This window comes from Pseudopipra pipra, chromosome 13 (genome assembly GCF_036250125.1).
Source record: "Pseudopipra pipra isolate bDixPip1 chromosome 13, bDixPip1.hap1, whole genome shotgun sequence".
In the NCBI taxonomy this organism is placed as follows: domain Eukaryota; kingdom Metazoa; phylum Chordata; class Aves; order Passeriformes; family Pipridae; genus Pseudopipra; species Pseudopipra pipra.
The window spans coordinates 12,251,850-12,274,279 of NC_087561.1; the positions used below are offsets into that span (position 1 = coordinate 12,251,850).

The 22,430-nt window shown below is 41.5% G+C and overlaps 1 protein-coding gene across 11 annotated transcripts in view; it reads right to left on the reverse strand.

Moving 5' to 3' along the window:
- The window catches only part of FGF13 (fibroblast growth factor 13), a 313,357-nt gene that overhangs the window by 37,023 nt on the left and 253,904 nt on the right, over positions 1-22,430 (reverse strand). For all 11 annotated transcript variants that reach the window (XM_064670076.1, XM_064670075.1, XM_064670071.1 and 8 more), the window contains 2 exons: positions 21,108-21,218; positions 15,585-15,688 (listed from right to left, as the gene is read on the reverse strand). In XM_064670076.1, the coding sequence (XP_064526146.1) occupies positions 15,585-15,688; positions 21,108-21,218 (215 nt within the window). The remainder of the gene's footprint in view (positions 1-15,584; positions 15,689-21,107; positions 21,219-22,430) is intronic.

Genomic DNA, 22,430 nt, shown 5'->3' on the forward strand with positions numbered 1-22,430 from the left:
GTTTAAAGGAAAAGCTAAGTGTTTAAAATACACACACAAATACAGGCTTTCCCAGTTTCAAATCCTGGAAACAGAAATGCTGCAGATTGATGCTGTTCTATTGGCCCCCTGCTTGTAGGAGCAGGACCATTGCTGGGAAGATAAAGCACACAAAATGACTTGAAAATGCTTTTATGATTAAAATTCTTGCCTGCCTTACAACAGATCTTTGCTTATGACTGGAATCTAGTCTTTGTAGTAATGGTGAATATTACTAACAGGTTCCTACATGGTTTTTTTTATTACAGACATTGCCCTAATCCTGATTTTATGCCACCTTTGCCTATTACAAGCACCAATACATGTAAATGGAGCTCTGGCATGGCACACAGCCAGAGGAGGGAACAACTTCCAAATAGATCAGCTCGCTAGATGCAGATTGCTTATTAAATATTGTTGTACAGTAGGTAACATAGCCAAGAACACTGATTTACAGAACTCCTGGCCTCTGGACAAACTCAGTATTTCAACAAGACTTCTCTGACTCTGACCCTTCTTCCCACAAGAAACTGCAACACTGTGGCTGCATTACAGACACAGTTCTTGGTTATATGTTTAGTGGCATCCAACACCTTGGAGACAACCAACAACCCTAAAAGCCACAGGACTGGGCCTTAAAAACTGGCACTTTCACAAGCAGTCACTTGAAGTGACCCTCATTTCCCAGGGGCTAAGCACTGCCCTAAGCATTGATGGTTCCCTACCTGAAGGCAGCCCAGTGGTTTCCCCAGTGGCTTCCCCTGGGTTTGGTAAGAGTTGAGTTCCTCTGCAATGTTTCTTTCCTTATGGCCAGGAGCAGGTCAGCTTCTCTTCCTTACTCAGCTGCTTTATTTCATGAAAATTGCAGGAATGTAGTATCTCTGAAAACTGCACTCAGTCTGCTATATATTGTCAGAACTGGTTAATGCATGTTAATGTTATTAGGAGTAGAGGCACATATCAGATGCCCAAACCAGCTCACAAACATAGTATATACACTTCAAGAAAATAAAAGATGAAATGAGGATGTGAAAGTTTTTTTAACTGACTTTTTTAATCTGTGCTTGAATAAACCCACAACTTTTGAATCACCATGGTTTATAAATCATCTACATTTTCTTTCTATACCAATTATTAAATACATGCACACTCCAAGGCCCTGCAGAATATACTTCACTCTTGCACTGCAGTAAAAAAAAAAATCATAATACATCATCTGTTTGTAACAGGATTCCTTACAATTGAAATGTTGTACTCCAAATAATCTCAAAATCTTTTCTTAGGAAGCACTTCATAGGAAAATTGTTTTATTTAAGAGAAGTACACGAACAGGTGAATCTAAATTTGCATCACACCAGATGTCCTTGAGGTCCTATAACCACCCACACTGACAAAATAAAAGCGACTTCTGAAATGTAAATATCCTCTGCCTGCTGCCACTCAAATTCTCCTCAGAAGTTGGAGGAGAGGCATTACATTAATAGAGAAGTTTTAATAACCAAACAAGCTAGCACAAATTTAATAAGGCACAAAAAGACCTGCAGGTTTTCATCTACTACCCATCTTCTTTGCACTGACAGTGTGGAACACAGGATCTCCAGATCTTGGGAGAGGTTTCTTGCCCCATGCCCTGGTGTTAACAGCTCTCTAAGTGTGCATAGGTGGCTGGTCCCTAAAGAGGGATTTTATTTTTTTCCAGGCTTAGATGACTGTAATTTTGAACTGTCCACACATTTGCATGTCAAGGTGTTTGCTGAATGAGATGCTCTGGAGCCCACATAGGACAAAAGCATCATAATACCATCCAGGAAAAGGTCACCTTAAAGAGTAATAGGATTTTTGAGTGGTTGCTTCCCTAACCCATGTGACATGCTCATGGATAATCATAGAGAGCAAAAGAGATCAAGGGGTGATGGAAAGGAGCTGGTGGAGAAGGGCATGCCTCACCTCCTGGCAAAAGCTTACAAACACAGCCCTGCAAGTGAAAATATCGTTGTGAAAACCTGACCTTGCTGGAGTCAGCAGTGACTGTGACACTGACAGGCCCCAGCATGGCCAAGCACAGCATTTCATCCTCCTGTGCAGAGGACATGAAAGTGTTACTACTGCTCTTATCCCTTCCCCAGGATGCAACCAAATCCAACAGGAAGAGTTCAGCTATTTTTAACCAGATTCTCTTTCTGTCCTGCAAGACCTGTGTGGACTTACGTGCATCAGAACGGAGTTGGTCCGTGGACATTTGGGGCTTGCTTTGGCTTGGCATGGAGAAGATTGCTCAGCTGCAGCATTTAGCTCCTAATTTAATCTCAGATCTTTCCCCATCTCCTTTTTCAAAAATGCCTGAGCTGCTGAGATGTCAGATTTTGCTGCAAGCCAATTTCAGAGTTGTTTGCACATTATGCAGAATATAAACCCATATACAGCTATTTCATCAGTTTGGAGAAGAGGCTGAAAATACTGAAGTTTCCTTCACTGAAGCCTCTGTGAGAAAATGTCAGGCCACCAGGGCTCAGTGTGAACCTTTCAGCACTACCTGTGGCCACGCATTTTGGTATATCCCCCTCACCCTCCTCTGCAGCAACACCTCTCTAGGAACAGGCACGAATCAGGGCAGCCTGGCTCACACCCATCCCGTGTAGTGGCAGCATCCTCAGCACCAGCCAGTGCACTGGGCCACCTGAAACCTGGGGACATGGAGGAGGCTCTGTGAGAGGCCAAATACTTCACAAGGGGCAGCTCACACATGCTTGAGAGATGAAATGAGCTCTTTCAAGCTGTACCACCACTCGGTGCAGTGCTCTTTGTATGGTACTTGCTGTAACAGACGGTGTCACACAATACCAGGTGCTGATAAACACTGGGTAAGTGACAGACTGACATGAATAGTGAGAAATGCTGACATGACTTTTCAGGAGAAAAAGCAAGGTGTGTAAAATGAATGCTTGGAGAGGTGGGTACCAGGACTGTGTGAAATGTGCCCCTCCACAGGCTCTCTTTGATGGTTCCAGTTTGGTATTTTCATGTCCCAGTTCAACCCTTCCTGCACCAGCAACATCCTCTGAGGCAGTGTCCAAGGACATTGCTCTGATCAGGAGGCCTTCCCAGAGCTGCTGGAATTAGAAAAGGACTACAGTCACTGCTGAGTGTCTGACCAATGCTATTCCAGCTGCAACCCCATATCCTTTACTACTTGAACATAAAACCACACCATTGGTGAGACTTGGCAGGCAAGGTTATAGCCTTGGAATGAGGTCGACGGATTCTCAGTGTGGGTGTGAATGATCCCTGTCAATGTGAATCACAGAAAGACTGGGTTCTCTAAGCAAAAATACAATTCTTTACTCATAATATCTCAATTTAGAAATACAGCCTGACCACAAGGCCAGCTCTCATAAGAATATCTACTAAACAGTCACGGCAGCTTCTCATATGTGATAAACTGGAAGAAGCTTTCAAGGAGGCTCAGGTATTATCTGGTGACTGCTGGCCTGCTTGCACATGCCTTTTCAAGCAGAACACTCCATTTCTAACCAGCCATAGCAAAGCATTATTCACACCCAGTCTTTCAGAGATGATGCAATCAGCCTTAGGGGCATGATTGCCTCCTAAATCTCACACACCAGTGTGAGCAATGGACTAGTATCTCCACACCAGTAGAAAGTGTCAAGGAAGAGTTGAATGAGTAAGAACAAATAAATCATGAATTGAAATTTAATTCATGCTATGAAGCTAAAACACAGAGCTACCTTTGTGGTGATTTCTATTTGAAAAAGGAAAAGAAAAAAACCAAGTAAGCTGTTTTAAATCCAGATTGAGCCTGAGTCAAAAGTTTTACATCTAGACAGATCTGGACTGGGAAAAAAGCCCTGAGTTCTGGCACGTATCTATTTCTGTTGTTTGTTTGTTGGAAGCTTCCCTGACCCCTGCTCCAAATCTCAGATGAGGTTTTATTCCAGGTTCCAGTATATAACTATAAGGAGCTCCACAACTCTGCTTAGCAAAGGTTTGGATGTTGTTCCCATTTATTCTCTATATATGGATCTTTATCCATATCTTCTGTATAACATATATGTTCCTTATCTTTATACTAAGAAACAAAAAATTGCAGCATCAGGTTGGTAATGATGCAAAAATATTATTTCAGAAGACTACCAAGAAAACAAAATTTAATCAGGGTTTCAGGACCTTTAAGATTAGAGAGAAATTAAATTTTCTGTAGTCTTGCGAACCCACTTTTCAGAAAGGTGGAAGGAAAACATATCTACCCATTTTTGAAGTAATCAGTATTAACTCACAAAACACTGTTTATAAGAGTAATATGGGCTATTTACACATCCCCTGTATTTACTGCTCTCTTACAGAAATGGAAACTTTTACCTCCAGCTTGAAGTGCTTTGATTTTGGTTTAAGAACTATATGACCTGTAAAACCTCACACAACTCTCTACCAGCAGAGCTTTAAAGATGCCAAAACATGAGTCAAAGGAACAAACTCTTCTCTTCATAATGTGTGTGACCTTGCTGCAGCTGACACAGTGATGAGGGTATGTGGAAGGGACAACCTTAGCATGTTCAAGGCATGGGGAGTTTTCTATTCTAAGTTACTTGACATTTGTTTTGAGTAAGAGTAGAGATGTTCGGATTTGGCCTTACTGCAGCAAATAGTCTCCAGAGGCATCAGCATAATGATAACTTAATTTTACCAACATTACTTGACTCAGTAAAAAAGTACAGGTTGAATAATTGCCATATCAAAAAGTAAAGGCCATAACTATCACAATTACCCACATTAACTCCAACTGTTTCATAAGAGAAGCAACTGCTGTTTAGAAGACTGTCAGAGCCAGAGGGAAACAAAACAGCTCAACAACAGAAAGCCTGTTATTAAATGAGAGGTAAAAAAAAAAAATCACTTGTCTTCTTTTACTATCAGTCTTGCAATAATAAAATGAAGAGCTGCAAGTGCAGAGGGTTTGCTGTTGGGTAGCAAATGAAGCTCCATCAGATGATTCCCAGCCAAGCCAGGGTGGCTGTACCCATCTTCTCCCTTAACAACACAAAAGGAGGCTGATTTCCTGAGTACAGGTATTCCCAAGCCACTTGCAGATTAAGAGTGCCTCTTTCTCAGCTGAAAATTCAGGATCCTTCAGGATTCACCATGGGGAAATCACTGTATGGCCTCTAAACACAGCCCTGCCTGAGCTCTGTGATAGAGATGGTGATAAATGCGAGTTTTTAGTGCTATCAGATCAATCTGCTCAGGAACATAAATCATCAGTGCAATGGCTATTGGCTGATGAGCAGGGAATACCCTCTCCCAGCCACTGTTGCTGGACATAATTTTATGAAGAAAAAGATTATTCATTGTTTATTCGTAAGAGCTACAAATTATTTATAATAAATGCTTGCCATTCTTGTACTGTTCCTACAAGCATAATTAAAGGAAATATAAACTGTTAGTGCATCACTTAGAGAGTACAGGTGTTTTCTGGCATCTCACTGATTAGAAATGCAAATTTGGAAAACAATTAACTAACGTGATAGAAATCAACAATGTGTATAAAGCCCTTTCAGGTCTTTTCTACCACAGCTGCAATCATTTCCCCAAGAGAAAGCCTCGGGAAGTCTGTGCTGAACCCCACTGCCCATGGTGCAAGCTGCCAGTCTCTCTGTCTAGAACACACATTAAGTCTTTGTTTCACACAGAGGCAGCTAAAGCATAAATTAAAGTCAAGATTTTCAAAAATAGGTGAGTGATGCTGGCTCTGGTTTCATGATGCCCAACAGAAGTAACACAGTCATCCCTGCTCATCCGTGACACTAGGTATGCACTGCCTTCCACAGAAAGGTGTCAGGAAAAAACAGCCTGTACTGGCTGGTGAACCTTATCAGAGCACTCCTGGTGCTGTGACAGCCCTGCAAAAAGAGCCACTGCCAATGCTCCCCCGCACCTGGAGAACTAGAGATTTTCACAAGGGGCTGCCAAAAAACTTCAAGTTCTAAAAGCAAATGCCCAAAAGCATAAGGCATTTGAAGAGACGAATTATTAGCGAACAAAACAACACCTGGTTCTGCACTTGCTTGACTACTTCGTAGGAAAGCATCAGTCCAGCTACTGCATGGCTCAAAATGAAGCCCTGGGCATTCAGCTCCAGAGAAGGATCCAAGCCAAGGGCTCAAGTCTTGCCCATAACACCAAACAAACCCTCTGGGCATCCAGGACTGACATCTGCTGCTCACCCTATTCCTGATGACCATTCCAGTCTCCAGGCAAGCAGGGACTTTTTTCAGTCATTAAGTTTCACAGACCTCACAAATGCTCTGTTCATTTTTTAATGACACATAAATTTCATACTGCAAATCAATGACTGTCTTGTCCAGATCCCAAAAATTTTACTCACATAAATTAATTCTTCCTCTGGAAGGCAATCAATGGAACTGCTAGCTTGAGTAAGGATTACTTACATGAGAAAGGGTATGCAACATCAAGCCCATTAAACTATTGGTGAAGGTTTCACTTCATCAGGTGAAGGGAACAGATCTGCACTTCAAACTGTATCTGTTTCACTTTATTAGAATTTTTGAGGTTTTTTTGTTCTGTTTCAGATCATTCACTTATTTACTCTGAGCTTATTGTGCCTTCTGTCAGTGTCAATATGGCTCAGCTGGCAGCAGATGATCTGCTAGATCCGAGCACACTGGTGTGAAAGAACGAGAACAGAATGAGAATTGATGTGAACTTTTGCCTGAAACCCAAACTGAAACCTTCATATTTATGAAACTCTGTTTCTAATTTGTGCACCAGCTCCACAAGAGATTCTCATTTTAAAAATACTTGCAGTTTAGACTAGAAGGTCTTCCAGTTTAGCTGGAGGACACGAATACTGGCAGGGTAAGGAACAGCCCACTCTTTGCAGTTTGCTAAGCCCATTTTGTTAAAACATTAGGTTCTGGAGCTGTCATTTAAGGAACCACATGCTCACAAGTCCTTTGAGGTTTGCCCATTCCCAGTCAGCTCAAATGTAAGGTCCTACCAAGACTTGGATTCAATGCTCTCTCATAACAGGATTTTTTTAACATCTGAAAAAGCTCTGGGGATGAGGATGGAGGGTCTAAATTGATCTCTCATTTATGTGCATTCAAAGTAATCAGAATAAGAAAAGGGAAAGACTGCTTTATAAAGCAGACAGCCTCTTGTGCTGTGCTTCTGAAACAAGCTCTCTGATTTTTAGATACCTCCTGAGGCTTTAAATAAACAGAACTGTACTTCACCAATTATTATGCCCGTTTTGCTTAGCTCCCCAGTGGATTTCATTTTAGAAGAACCGTACTGCTCAATATTCAGAGCTCTTTGGGTAAAATTACAAAAATGAAAAACAATGTGATGGCACCTGTAGCATCCACAGAACATAAAATATGAAAGGCTTTATCAGTTCAATTATTTAAACCATCCAATTTCCTGGTAAAAGCTATTCTATTGACATTATATCCAAAGACTCCCTAATTCATTCTAAATTTTGGATTCCTTTGTTAATCCTAGATTGCCTAATGGAAGCAGTTCAATATGGAAATGCAAGTTTCTTGATACAATTTTCATTCAAGGGACTTTTTTCTTTCCCGAGCCCTTTTTCTGTTTTCCATTCAGGAATTCAGCAGCTTTAACTCTGAGAATTAGCTTATCTGTGGAAAAGTTAGTTTCTGAAACCAAGGCTTCAAGGGCATAATTTAAATATGACAACTTTTCCATTTCCTTTCTCCCTGCATAGCTTCTGTACCACACACAAAGTTTATCCTGCTTCCTAGGACTCACACAGGTGTCTCTGGTTTCAGTACCAGGAGTCATGCCAAGAGGATGGCATTTAGGCTGTGATTGAAGTAACTGAGTTCCCTTTGGAAACCCCTCCCCGGCTGTGCTGCAGTTCCCAAAAGCAATCATAAAACTCAGAATCTGGGGTATAACGACTCCTTTTTCCTCCCAACTGACTCCCCATTGTTTTTTCTCAATAGCATTTTCTAAAGAAGCCTTTTGACTGACAAGGTGAACTTTTACAGTCAAGCAGTATTCTCAGTCTTTGCACCTCATCCCATTGTACATACGTCATTGTACTTTGCAGCATTTGGCTTTCAAGAATTTGCCCAGGTGACGTTTGAGCCCACAAAACTGATGGGATCCTCGGGATCCCATAGCAATGAGTTCCCCAGCTGAACAACGCGCTGTGTGGAAAACGCTTTCTGCAGATTTAATAACCGTGATGAGTCCCTGCATTTCAGTGTCACCCTGGGTTAGTTCCTACTCCAGCTCTGAGTTTGTTTTCCAGTGCCAACCCACTCCTGTTGGTTTGGGGAGCCCTTGGAGGCTGTCTTTGATTGCCCCAGCATCCTTGTTTAGACGTTCATCTTCAGATGGGCGTTTGCAGCCGGCAGCAGGCTGCGAGCGCCGTCGGGGTGAGCCATCTTGTTGGCGGGTTACAGAGCGAGCGGAACGAGGCAGAAGCTCTGCTGAGTCACTGTGACAAGAGCTGCTCATTAGCTCAACCTGCAGCACGAGAAGGAGGGGAAAGCCCTTCTGGGCTTCCCAGGGGAGGCAGGCAGCTTTCTAGAAGGAAAGCAAGCTCAGGAAATAAGCTGAGGTTTCACAATGGTATTTTCTTTTAATTAAGCCACATTCTGAAGAAACAGGGTTGGTTTGGAAAGTGATCTTGCTTCTGATCTTGAAGATATTTCACACATATTAGGAAAAATAAACAGCCTCAAAATTCCACATGAATACTAACATCCCTATTTTCCTAGCGAACTGAGCCCAGCTCTACAGGAAGCAGGCACAGATGCTACTGGTGTGCATGGACCTCTGCACCCCACAGGCACCTACACTGCTGCTCACAAGGTGTATCACCTACACCAAATTTAGGAGAGAAAAGTGGAACACTTCTCCTTGGCTCTGCTGAATCATAGCAACGTAATCTGTCGTTTGGCGATCTGAACACACAAACCCAACAGAACACGCCAAGAACCTGGCAGTGCTCTTACTCTCACACTTTGCAACTCATGCTGTCTGCTCAAGTCCTTATCTGCTTACCACTCTTGCTTGCCAAACATGTTTTGCAATGTGACAGTGAGGAGTTGTGAGTATCCTCAAAGTCCTGGAACTCAGTATTCCTTGTTTGCTGGCCTGGGGCCAAAACACAATGCTGGAAGGGCTTGGTGTGATCCAAGGTGCCAAACTACGAGACTTGAGTTCAGCTCCAGATTCTGCCAAGGCTTTATATTTTGGCATCACGGCAGTTTTGTGTCACAGTGACCCCAATCAGCAGAGCAACAGACTGAAAAACTGGGGGTTATAACCTGCACTGCCATTTCATCCACACTTCTGAGCTCACTGAGCCCCAAACTTCTGCTCTGAGCAACACCTGAAGTTTGAGCCTATAAGGACTTTCTGCCTTTTCACCCAAGGATTTTAGCATTGATTAGTAAATGACTAACAAAGAGACTGGATGTAATTTTAGTCTTTTATCTCCTTTGCATGTATATTATTTATCTCATAGGACATTTAAACAGCAGTTTCACTGCTGATTTTTAACGGCGTCTCTGTTAGGAAACCATTGAACAGGTGTCTAACTGCAGGTCTGTAAGGATCTGTGCAGTGGACAGCCCTGAAGCATCACTCTCTCCTGCTTGGGCTCCTCTTATGGAGCCTCATCTGAGGAGGTGCTGAGTCTCCTCAGCTCCCGCCACCTGCAGTGAGAGATGAATTCACATCAGCATCTCTGTGGATTTCAGATGCCTGGGGGGTGACTTGTAGAGAAAAGCAGCATAATAGCTTCAAGACTTTCAGCTTACTGAATCTCCTAATAATTCTCCCATGGGAGGCTTATGCCCTCCGCACTTCTCTGCTGGAGACAGCAGGCAACCTGTCTTCAGAAATCTGGAATCACACTGATCCACGTAGAGACAAGCTCCTGAAAGAAACAGCACACATCTCTTGACCCCACCACTCATCAACAGCACATATCATTTGGACCAGCCAGATCTCATTCAGGGAGACCTGCTGCAGGAAACCACTCTGCTTCCCCAGGGACCTGACCCCCAGGAGTGTCCCACATCACAGAGCGGGGCCAGACAGGCGCAGACAGCTCAGCCACAGGCTACGGGTCTCTTCAGCAAGAGAGACACAAATCCATGAGCAGTGGGCTCTGCAGGCATAGTTCAGCTCACAGCTAACCCCAAAAACTCACGGGTGGACTCCCTGGTAATGCACTGAGCCCATGAGCACAGCCTGAGCCAGGGAGTGTCCATTCAGGAGCAGTATCAGGAGCCTGTGATGCTACATGAAGACCTGCCAAGCTTCCCTGTGCCAGGCACCAGCCAGCATTCACCTCTGTGCTGCAACACTGCTGTAAGACTGAACCAAAGTACACTGTTTGCATCCACTGAGCTTAGCTGCTGGCATCATTTAGAGCAGTGTCCATGGCTGAAGGTGTCAGGAAACATTTATCACCTCAGGCTGGTCCTACAATGCCTGGGAACCTCCTCAGAGCATGCTCCTGTCCCAGTGTTGATCCCACACCTTGCCTGTGGGGCAGTGGGAGCAGTCAGGGCTGTCAGCACACATCAGGTCACAGGAGGGCCAGAGCAGCCCTCCACACTGTGAGGATGTTGCACGTTTATCCAGCACAGAACAAGTTGTTGTGATGAAAAGAAAACGTGCTGTGGCTGTACCTAAGCCCCTGCCATTGAAAAGAATGAATTGTGTTAAAGTGTAGTCTGCATTTGAGCATTCATGGTAAAAAATGATTTATACTGACATGCAAATTTAACTAGATGAAGCTTTTGATTATTTCCCCTATCTCTTGGTTTGTGCTATTTCTCTGAGGTAGAAAAATGCTCTTTTTCAGTAATTCATTATAAATGCCCCAGCCATTCCTATTAGCTACAGCAGGTCTCCACTGCACTGCTCAGTATTAAAATATGCACAAACTTCTCTTCTTTCCAACTCACCAAAACCAATTTTTGAACCACTCTGAGAATTTAATCACATTTCAGTTCTCTTGGCTATAATCAACATGCATGCTTCACACAACATTTACTTTCTGTGCAGGTACCAAACTTATATATGACAATTTATTTTACATAGAGGGGACAATGTTAGCTGAATGCTCTCTTAGGGCAAATTGTATGTAAAACTCTGCACAGGGTATTATACCAAAGTACTCCTTAAACCCATGCTAACTGCATCAAGTGACATCAGACAAGAAATGGTAAAATTAAGCTGCATACAGTAGCACTATTAACTCAAAAATATTGGACATTCTAGAATAGTTAAGAAAGCTAGCACAAACAAAACTTCCTAACAACCATCCTACAAAAGACTGAATGCCCTGAATTTCCAATAAAAGAGTTGAAAGGCTGTAGGACAGACTGGACCCTATCACACACGGTCAGGGCAAAGGACCACTCTTAGCTAAGGGCTCTCTCCAACCTGGGAGAAGCTGTAAGCTTACTTGCCTATGACATTTTTAAATTAAATGCTTTGGTAAAACACAGGAACCCAGAACAAGACAAGATGGGAAACAAACCATCTTAACAAGCTGAGCTGCATAGCTTTTGAGACCGGCCAGAAACATGCAATGAGCAGCACAAATTTTACTGTTTCTGACAATGTATCCAGGCTAAACAAGTGCACAATTACCTTACCTGGGTTGAAATGTTCTACAGGAAAAAGATGCATTTCACTGACAATCATTAAATGATTTTTAAAACTCTAACATGATGGTTCATGGAAAATACACAGCTAGATGTTGGCAGGCTGTTTTTTAAAATTGCTGTATTTTGGGTTATGTTTCAGCCTATGCAGAATCCAAGCAGTACAATCAATTCTCTTCACCTACATACACACCTTCCCCTTAAGGAACTTCACTCAGCTGCTGGTCTGTATCACTGTGAGCCTCCTCTGTCACATCACCACCGCTTTAATGAGAAAGCAATAGCTCTAGGACTACACGTCTGACAAACAGATCCTTAAAATATTTTCCACTCTTTTGTTCAAGACAATGAAAGAACACAAGGAATTCATAGAGGATGAAACCTGAAAACTCAAGTATAGTGTATATGGTGCTCATTTGAAAGATGTGGTCATTCATAGAAAGAAAAATAAGATAAAATAAAAGTCACCCTAAAATACGAAAGGGCATGATTCCTGATGCAGTTACGTAAGACAGCAGTGCCATAACACTGTATAAGTCATCTTGCAGCAGCATGGCACTGGTGTAAGGAGGGATGAATCAAATCCCATGTTTCAATTTTAAATGGCTGCTCAAGCACCAAGAGCTGCAGCTTCAAATTGCTCCGAATAAGGTCCCTGCAAATAAAATTGAGAGGGTGGGTTCAGCTTGGGAGGTGCAGTCACACAACTCCCATGGACTTTGGTATGAAACTGGCTGTAGAAAAAAACCATTTCAAATGTGGTATTCTTCTGTGATATGGAGACACATGTTACAGCCAGTGTGGACAGGATCCACACACTGCTTGGAGCAAAATGGGCTGCTGGGAGGACCAGGGTTGCTTCCCTTCCCTGCAGTCCAGGACTTTCAATGCGCTTCTGTAACAAATGTAGATATTTATATATTTAACATAATATCTTTCTTTTGCTTAGCTGAGTTGCTGCCTTGTCCCCGAGGAGCTTTTATCATTACATTAAAAATCTTATTTTTGCTCTGACAGATGCCACAAACTATCCATAAACTCTGGCAGCCAACTACAGATATCCGTTCTCTGCAGGTTTATTATACATCACTGATCCCCCCCCGGAGCAAATTCACCTCATTCTTGAGTACAGTCACTGGATCAGAAGCAAACCACACCTCAAGCTATCTCTGAGGTTGGATATCTGGATCCTCCTCTGCACAGACACAAGTGATCATGACATAGATCACAATATTCTTTCTCCCTATTATATTGCACCATCAATGCTAATTTCGTTTCTCTCTGGAAATGGTGCATGCAACTATCTGTTATAGTTATTTACAATTTAAGTACATTTCTATTTCCCTTTGTTCTCTTGCTTCAGGAATTTGACAGTGTTTTGGGGGGCTTTTGCACTTGATCAATCCCATGTTGCCATCTGTCTGCTCCTGACAAATCCCATTCAGGAACACATCCCTCTGTGGGCTTGGAAACCCTCAGGATGTGTAGATGGCTGTCACTTACTAGAGCTGATCTGTTCCCCAGACTCCCTGGTGGCATTCCTTGAACAGGTGAGTGTTCAGCTGGTATAAATCAGCCGAGCTCTCCTGGGACTCATTTATACCAACCAAGAATACAGCCCAAAATATAGAGCTCATTTCCCATGCATCAGACTGTCAGACTATATCCCTTGCTGAAAGGACCATTATCAGCAAAAGAAGTGCTAGAAACAATTACAAAATAGTGCTGGAACCGGATTCTGGCAACCTTTTCGCACAGCAGGTGAAGTAGGGGAAAGATGCTCCTCACCAGGCCTTGTTGACACCCTGGGTTCATTGACAGAGACATGAGTTGGTTTTGCCCACCAAGAGTTTCTTGCAATTATTATGAAGGACAAGACAACGAAACCAGAAAGCCTCAGAGGATAAACCCAAAATTATTGAAAACTTGGGTGCCAACTTTCTTTGGAAAAGTAGATTGAAATTCAACAGACACCTGTCTTTGTGAAGAGTATTTAAAATATGAATCTGGGACATAACAACACAACAGAAGTCTGTTTAAGGCCTTGCCAAGCCCATCAAGTTCAAGAATATAAGAATAAATGTAAGAAAATATAGTTGCCTAATAAAAACCCCAAAACGACCACTGTTACTAAGGGGAAAATAGAGATATATCACCAATTAATTTTGCAATGGCATAAACTATTAAATTCACAGATACTAAAGGATTCAAGGAAGACACTATTCATGGTAACATAATCACATGAGGAACTAGCCCTAATCAATGCAAATAATAAAAATTACAACTGAAGTGAATCTCTGAGCTCTAAGATGTTTAGATGCCCATCAAGCAAAAAGTTGGACTTAATCCAAATCAGAGTTATATTCTGTCCCTTCTTCTCATGTCAAGGGATACCAGAAGTGATACTTCATTCTCTCAGTGGTCACGACTCACAGTGAGAAGTTACTGCTATATTGTAGGTTAACAGGGGCAGAATCCACCCTCATCCCATCTTCTTCTTTGCAAAAACAGATCTGGTTTTCCCAGAATGTATGCAGTGAAAGAACTGACCAGCTCAAACTAAGCACGGCAATGAAATTTTGCTTTATGCAGCAACCTCCCTATCCCACCTTGAGACACAACTTGAGGTAGAGCTCCCTGAGGTGGGACTGAGCCCACAGAAGCCAGCACAGCACGACCTGGTGCTCTCTGGGGGAGTGAGCAGCCAGAAAGGACCGTGACTGCAGACACTGATGTGAATAAAACCACAGTGCAGTCAAAGGTACATTTGCAGAGCAAATGTAAATGACACTGAGCAGTCACAGGACTGTGACTACACAGGATTAGCGGACTTTGCACGTTCTGGCTGTGTGGCTACAGCCCTACAAACAGGTCTGTGGATTAACCACACTAAGCAAACAGCCAGACTAAAAAAGAAAGCAGAGTTCGATGCCATTCACTGAAATGTTACTTTGTCCCGCAGCAACGCCAGTTCTAATTTGCTTTGGCTGTGCAGATACAGGAGGAAAAATATGCAAAGCTGCCCCTTGTCCCAGCTGTCAGGATTGCAAAATAAATGAGAGATTTGAATAATTTTACTTAATTTTTATCAGTATTAAGGGAATCATTCATAAAAGAGAATAATTTGCAGAAGATAATAAATTACGTTTTCCTCTATTTTCCTCCTTGGGAAAAATCTATTAAGACTTTATAATTAAAACTCCTGAACATAGTTCAACTAAATGTTTTTAATTGAAAACTGGACTATTTTTTAGAATGTCTTTTTTTCTTCTTCTTTTTTTTTTCACAAAAACACTGTTTGCTCTTGTAAGAAATGTCACTGAAAATTATTTACTGACATTCTTCATCAAAACTCCTAATAAAACAGTTCTTTACTCACTCAGCAACTTGAAATCATAAAATTTCTATTTGAAAATCCTGGCCAAACAAAAAAACCTACTTTCTCTAATCCCTTTTAATAACAGTAACACAGATTATATAGGAGGATATAAAATGTGTTCAGGCATGCATGCGATACATGAGTTGTCCCTTGCCCTCCATAACCTGCTCTAGTTAGCCCAATCAGTTCACAGTGACCAAGAGAGAGGATCCTTTTTGGTTTTGGTTTTGGGTGTGGTTTTTTATATATTTCACACTTCAGGATTATTAGTTTGCATCAAGGGCACCACAGTTTGATTTCATTCATCCATATGTATTCCTAAGGGAAACAGAATAATAAGCTAGAACCAGACCACCACCACTGCACTGAATTTGCTGTCAAATCTCATGTCTACAGATTATAAGCAGATTCCTTGGAATAGTAAATTACATATTTACTAAGTTCTTGACACAATTTCACCGAGAACAGAATTAAAAATGTTTACTTACTGATGTATATAGGTATCCTTCACTGTTCATTGCCAGATATAATTTTGTTTGAACCCCCTGAATCGCCACCACTCGTAAACCCACAGGTATGAGGTTAAACAAAGCTAGGAGAGAAAGGAGATGGAGAGCAAAATTAATCCTTTAGAGTATGCAGATTAGATAGAAAATTAAACCATAATTACCAGAACCAAATAAAAAAATGTCTATTCACGCATATATTAATTTCTGTGGGTGCTACTGTCATGTTCTTCTACAGCAATTTCCACTAATAGCTCAGAAATTACATGAGGGTATCAATGTATCTCCCTCATCCTCAAGATGGTGAATTGAAAGTCCTGACAGCTAAAAGGACTTACCTGTCTCATGAGCAGAATCCAGGGTCTGCTGAGTAGAACTGAACATACTTAATTTGTTTGGGTTTTTTTTGACAGTAAGTGCAAAAAGAAAACAAAAAGAAATCCAGAAGCAAACAAAAAATTTTTCAAGATGATATTTTTCTTTTTTTAAGATCAAATTCAGTAAACATTGTGACCAAAAGGAAGGAGGAAGATGATTAAAAACCATCATTAACATCTCAAAATGCTTCCACTCAAAACTCAGTGGGGTTTTCTTTTTCCTCTTTTTAGAAGAGAATGGGTTTGAAAGAGTTAAATAAATTCAAAATGAAATTATAGCATATTCTTTAGATCAAGCCCTGAATCTGTGCTTTCAAAACTGAACTGCTTCAAATGTTCTGCTTGTGTTTATGCTTGTATACATGGTAATAGTGGCAGTATTTATAAGCAGAGAAGTGTCTCTTCAAAAAAATGAAGATTCTGGTTTGTAAAGTGGCAAATTAAAACAAAAAAAAGCAAAAAAAAAAAAAAAAAAAAAAAGCAAAGCTCTGCCATAGCTTGGATTCATGGATACATTAAAACTGAACACAAGCAATAAAGTGTTGAATACAGTAATCCATGTTCACTGTGTAGGATTAAAAATAAAGGGGAGTTAAGAAAAGTTATCATAACCCAAAACATCTCCTTCCAGTCTGTAGTATAAATGCAGAGATAGGATAAAGTAATGCCAAACTGCCTCTCATTTCCAATGATTTATTACTTGGCTGGAAAACTCTGGTCTGCTTCAGGTTGAAGTCTGATATTTATGGTCACTGTCTGAAGCCAATTTAAAACTGAATTATGAATTTGTAATATTTTTATTCTTTTCAGAAGTATAAGCTAAGAGTTATGACCCCTTATAATCCTTTTTCAGCCCGAAAATCCCCAAATGGCCATATTTTATTAAAAAAGAAATTTACAGTTGGCCAGCATTTAATACAGATCCTAAATTCTGGGTGTGGGATTGCCAAATGCCCTGAAGTTGGGCACTGCATTTCCTACAACGGTCAAATGCAGCAGAAAAGGTGGAAATATCCAGAACTAACAAATTAATGTAGGATTTAATAAAATCTGTGTTTTTCTTTCCCTCTCATATGGGAGAGTGTACATGCAGACACAAACACACACACACACACACACACACATGCAGACCTTCCTCACATTTGTCTCAAGTACAAAATCAACATAAATTACTTTCTCTCTTCACTAAAACAAAACCCTTTAATTCTGTGCAGTATTTTGGAAAAGAATCTTAGATTTTCAGTAAGGGAAATGGATTTTTCATTCGTTCTATCAAATGCTTGAGTTTATTTGGAGGAGAAAATATTCCCTTTCTGACTCATTAAATATTCCCTTGGAGAGCCCTCTTTTGCAGCTCAACCCCAAAAAGCAGCATCTGATCTTTGTGTAGGCTGAAGAGCACAATTTAAAGCTCGGTATCCAGGCAGAACCTGCAGGTCTCTTTTGAAAGATGATTTCCTAATGGCACATTTACAAGTAGGGCAGGTGTTTGGGTATTTTCAGCACAAGGGTCTGAGCACAGATTCCACTACAAACAGTGCTACGAACCTGTCAGTAACCAGCTGAGGACAGGGCAATGCCTGGGACAACTGAGAAGGCACAGCTACCAGGAGCCACAGATAGGCTTTAGTAAGGGATTCCTGGCTGTGCTTTGCTGGGCAAAGTGAGCAGATATGAGTCTGAGTGACTCCTGTCAGAGGAGGGCTGGGGCACCCACTGCAGTGGGTGCTCAGCTGCTTCCCTAAGCAGCAGAAGGTTTTCCTGCCGTAAACGTACACGCTCTATTTTGAGGCAAGACGAGGGTAAGGCACACTCAGAAGCTGGTTTAAACTTCAGTGGGATGAACAGCTGCTGTGGCACAGACTGCTGGAATTTGAGAAAGGGCTGTTGGGGGGGTGATGCTGACTCTGCTGAAGCAGAGAGGGACCGGCTGTTGGAGGGGTGCACACTCTGTCCTGTGCCAGCACAGCCACACATCCCACCCCAGCTGCTGCCTCCAGGGAGAGGGGACATTAGCACTGCACCAGAAAAGGGACTGTCCCCTTTAGCAGCAGCTATTATTCTCACTGTCCCTGCACAGCAGCAAGTCCAAATCTGGCTTCTGGAACAGTGAGTGTTCCAGAAGTGGCCTGTCCATGTCAGCGAATGCTGATGGCACCCACAGCAGAGCCACACAGCCCCGTCTCTCCAAGTCCCCAGCACCACAGACAACAGGATGCAGGTGCTATCACATTTCTAGGGGATGATCCTCATGTGGGCAGGTATGACAGAAAGGGTGGCAAAAAAGCCACAGGAAAATAAATTACTTGCTACTGTAATCAGTTGGTGTCAGCATAAAATAATGCAAAGCTATTTGCATCCTAGTCTTTCCCTATTACATTCGTGCTGTTTAAAATAAGGATTTAATATCCACCCTAATGAAAAACTTAGCGATGCCTTAGGGAGAGATGATCTTTGCCACGGCCCTTGTGCAATACAAGCTGACACAGAAATAAAGCTGCAAAACAAGAGGCAGCAGCCCACAGTTGAATTTATGAACGTATACGTTGTTGTGAAGTCTGTGCCAGTCTTGGCTTGGCCACCTGGACTTTTGTATGCTTTCTGCAGAATATTGTTTCCTATATTTCCTTATTTTATCAGTCTTGAAATCTTTTTGTCTTGCCAAAACTGGGGAATAAATTCTGCCTTTATTTAAACTCTTGCCCTATTTAACATACCTAATGAGTAAAAACCTGTTTCTCAGCCAGGAGATCCTTTCCACACGGCATTTCCTCAAATCACATGGAATCCTGGCTAAAACTGAGGCCTGATGAGTGCTATGGTTCCTTAAATCCGTGCTTCATTTTCTGCCTAAATTTTGCTCCAAACTCTCATCTTTCTTTTAAGCTCCCTGCAGTTGTGGATGCAAACTTGTTTTTGTGAGCCCTGCATGCAGCAGCGGGTCTGCAGAGCTTGAAATAATTGCTCCCAAGTCAGGAGCTGAAGGAGAGTTTCAGGCAACTTCCCACCCAGCTCCAGGTAATAAATGATGGAGAAGGTGGATCCTGGCCCCAGGCTGCTGTCGGGAGCACAAAAGACAGCTGGTTATGGGGGGCTGCAAGTTCTTCCTGTCCTACCATACACAGGGAAGAATAATTGCTTTTGGAGGGGGCTACAAGTCCTGTGACTTCCCTGTAGTGCACAAAAATGGACTAAATGAGAGATATCTCTGCAAACACTGGAAGAAAGGATTTTAGAGGGTCTGATCTGCTAAGTATTCATGTTAGCAAGGGCTGGGGGGAAGCACCTTATGTGGACTCTGACCCGCAGCACAATCAGTCTGTCTGACTAGTTCTATTAAAATATTGCAATTAAAATTAATTCAGGACTGCAGGACACCAAGAGCCATACACTTACCTTACATAAAAGAGGAGTATGATAATTTTTTAATGATAAAACCCTCCTCTGTTCTGTTCAGCTGCAATCAGTTCTGGGATATTTCCATTATATTTAAGTATTCAGCATTTTGGAAGGCTGGTATACAGAAACAAGGAGTTTTTATGATTTGCATAGTAATCTATCAGGTTATGGTCAATTTAAGGACACAGTGAGAACAAAGATATCTTAGAAAAAGACATATTTGTATTTCCATAAATTTTATCTTGTTTCAAATCTCAGAATCCCTATTAGAGGGATACCAAGCCAAGTATTTGGATGAAACAACAACAACAAAAAAATCAATATTTGCAATTTCAGATATTTGCTTTGCTAAATTAAAAGTTTATAGCAATATCACACTTGGACGGAAGGAGGAAGCTTTGCCTATTTCCTCATCTTTTTTTTAAAGATAATTAACAGAATTACCCCAAAATCCTGAACGATCTGCACTGACTTTTAAAATCTTAATATCAGGTCATTTACTTGAAAGTAAAGCACTGTTTAAGGTCCATAAGGACCATTCTTAAGGTAAATTTTGTGGCTGCACTAGGAGAACTGTGTAAGGTGGCAGTAGCCATCAGCATTGCACTGATGTGGTCTCTTTAGGTGATGATGGGACCTGGAGCCAGACCTCAGGTGTCCCCACAGGTCCTCACTGTCCCTTATGGCCAGCACCTCCAGGGGCTCCAGAGGGGACCTCCTCCCACAGGGAAACCAGCCCCCTCCTCTCAGTGAGAAGGTAACACAGGGATGCTAAAAGGATTGAAGAGGGTGTGAGAAAACAATGGGAGCAAGTGATGGGGCAAATAAGATACAATATCTTCTATTGCATCAAGTGCTCACCCTGACACATTGGAGTGCCCTGTAAAATGAAATGATGTTTCACCTGCAAATGCTTTTCATTTGAAATTATGCCACTGAAATCAGTGCTTTTTTATTAATTAACAAGGAAGGTCTGTGTGTGGATTTTTGGTTTGTCATCTGAGTGGCCTGAAATACCTTCTTAAAACTCCTTGCATTCTTTACAAAAATGTAGTTTAAGCTAAACAGTACAACTATGTGAAACCCTTAAATATTTTATTTACACACACCAAATCTATTCTCTAGTCATCTTGTCCTTGTTTTCTATTAATTCTCAAAGTTCTAAAAAATTCCCAACAACCAAAAATGCCCAAGGCTTCTTCACAGAAAAGCTGAGGGAAATCTGGTGGAAAGTTGATGGTATAATTAAGTTTAGAAGAAGTAAAAAATAATAATAATAGAGAAATGTGAACTTTCAAAAGATGATGAACTCTCATTGTGTGAAATAACATGGCTCTGTTTGAATGAGCCCCTGTTTAGGAGTGGAGATAGCGTTATTCTATTTCAGGCACTCTGAGTAGGCGAGCAAATTTTCCCCGTTGGAAAAAAAAAAAATCTAATAAAATCCAAAGGACAGCCATGAAGTTCTCTAGATTACCATGGAGATAACATTTGCTTTGTTTGTCACATGTGTCATCATTACCTCCTCTAGTTCATTATTTCTATAAGTGATTTTTATCTGTATTTCTCTCAGACCCAGTAAGTCTGAAGGGCTTCTGCGCTGCGAGCACAGCGTTAGTGCCACTTTCACTCACTCAGCCATCCCAGGACAACAGTTTTGATCGGACCTACATGGGAGAAATGAGACACCACAATTCACAAACACACCATTTGTTCTTGTGTCACTTACTATAACTACTGTCTTCCTCTTTTGTTCCATCAATTGTTCCATCTGCTTGCAACTGCAAGTGGTATCCTTGCCTGCTGTATAGCTTTGTTACTATACCTTTAAGCTGAGGCTCTGTAAAAGAACAATAGTGAGATTAATGTGGGAAATCCTGATGTGCTGTTCCAAACAAACAGGATGTTAAAAACGAATCTTCAGGTTTCTTCTCAAGGCTGAGATAAGAAAAAGACCCAAAACAAAGGCAGAGAAACCGGCTTTGCAACACTTTTCATTCAGGCTGAGATCAAATTTATGTTTATGAAATCAATTGCCAAAATGATTAAATATCACTTTCAACTGCAATGTAAATAGCACAGTAAAATCTACTTCCAGTGAATACAGATTCCAACAGTGTCCTGCTTGGCCTCAGGAGCTCATCCCTATCTCATTTAAGATTAGAAACGAGCTGGCAAAGAATGTATTCTGTCTTTTAAAAAAGGTGTGAGTTCTTAAATGGAGAGGAAAAAGAAGACTTTATGATAGCACTAATATAAGCCACAGAGACAGTTGAGAGCCTAAATATATAGCAGCAAACGTTTAGCACAGGAACTGCTGCAGCTCTAATAAACAAACCCCATCCCTTGCTGCTCCAAAGAGTATAGAGCCTCCAAAGCGATAAACTACTCAATGAACATATGGAAAATGGAGGGGGAAATCCTGAAATCCAGCAATGTGTGGAGCTGCAAAATAAATATTACCATAAGGGCTGAGGTAATTACCTCCTCAGCTAGAAGAAGAAAGATCAAAACAACACAGAGTTTGGATAGATTTCTTTTTTTCATAACCATCCTCAGATTCACAGTCGGAGAGTGAGATATCTCACAGGGTTTCATATCATTCCAGACCAAAAAGTATACAGCAGCAGGGCATACAGTATGCTGTCAAGTGTGTCATTTAAGATATCTAGGTAATGCATCAGGAGTAATTACAAAGAAAGGTCTACGTCCACTGAATCCCAATGACATCTGCATTGTAGTCGTTTCACACAATTACGTTTCTCAGGAGCTGATGCATCCCTGCAACTCGCTCCACAACATCTTACTTTATTCAGAGATAAACATACTGTGAAGATATGTTGTGTCATTTCCACCAGTCTGGAAAGTGTGTCTGGATAAGACTCCTTATGTTTGTGCTCAAAGACATTAGGGACTCTGCTACTCTACTTCATTTTAGTGGGGGTTGAAGGCAAAAGCTTACAACAGTTTGCATAAGCATATTAGTTCTTGTTAGCAACCTTTAATGAGTGTACTGATGGATGCACAACTCATATCTACCAACTTTTCTGAA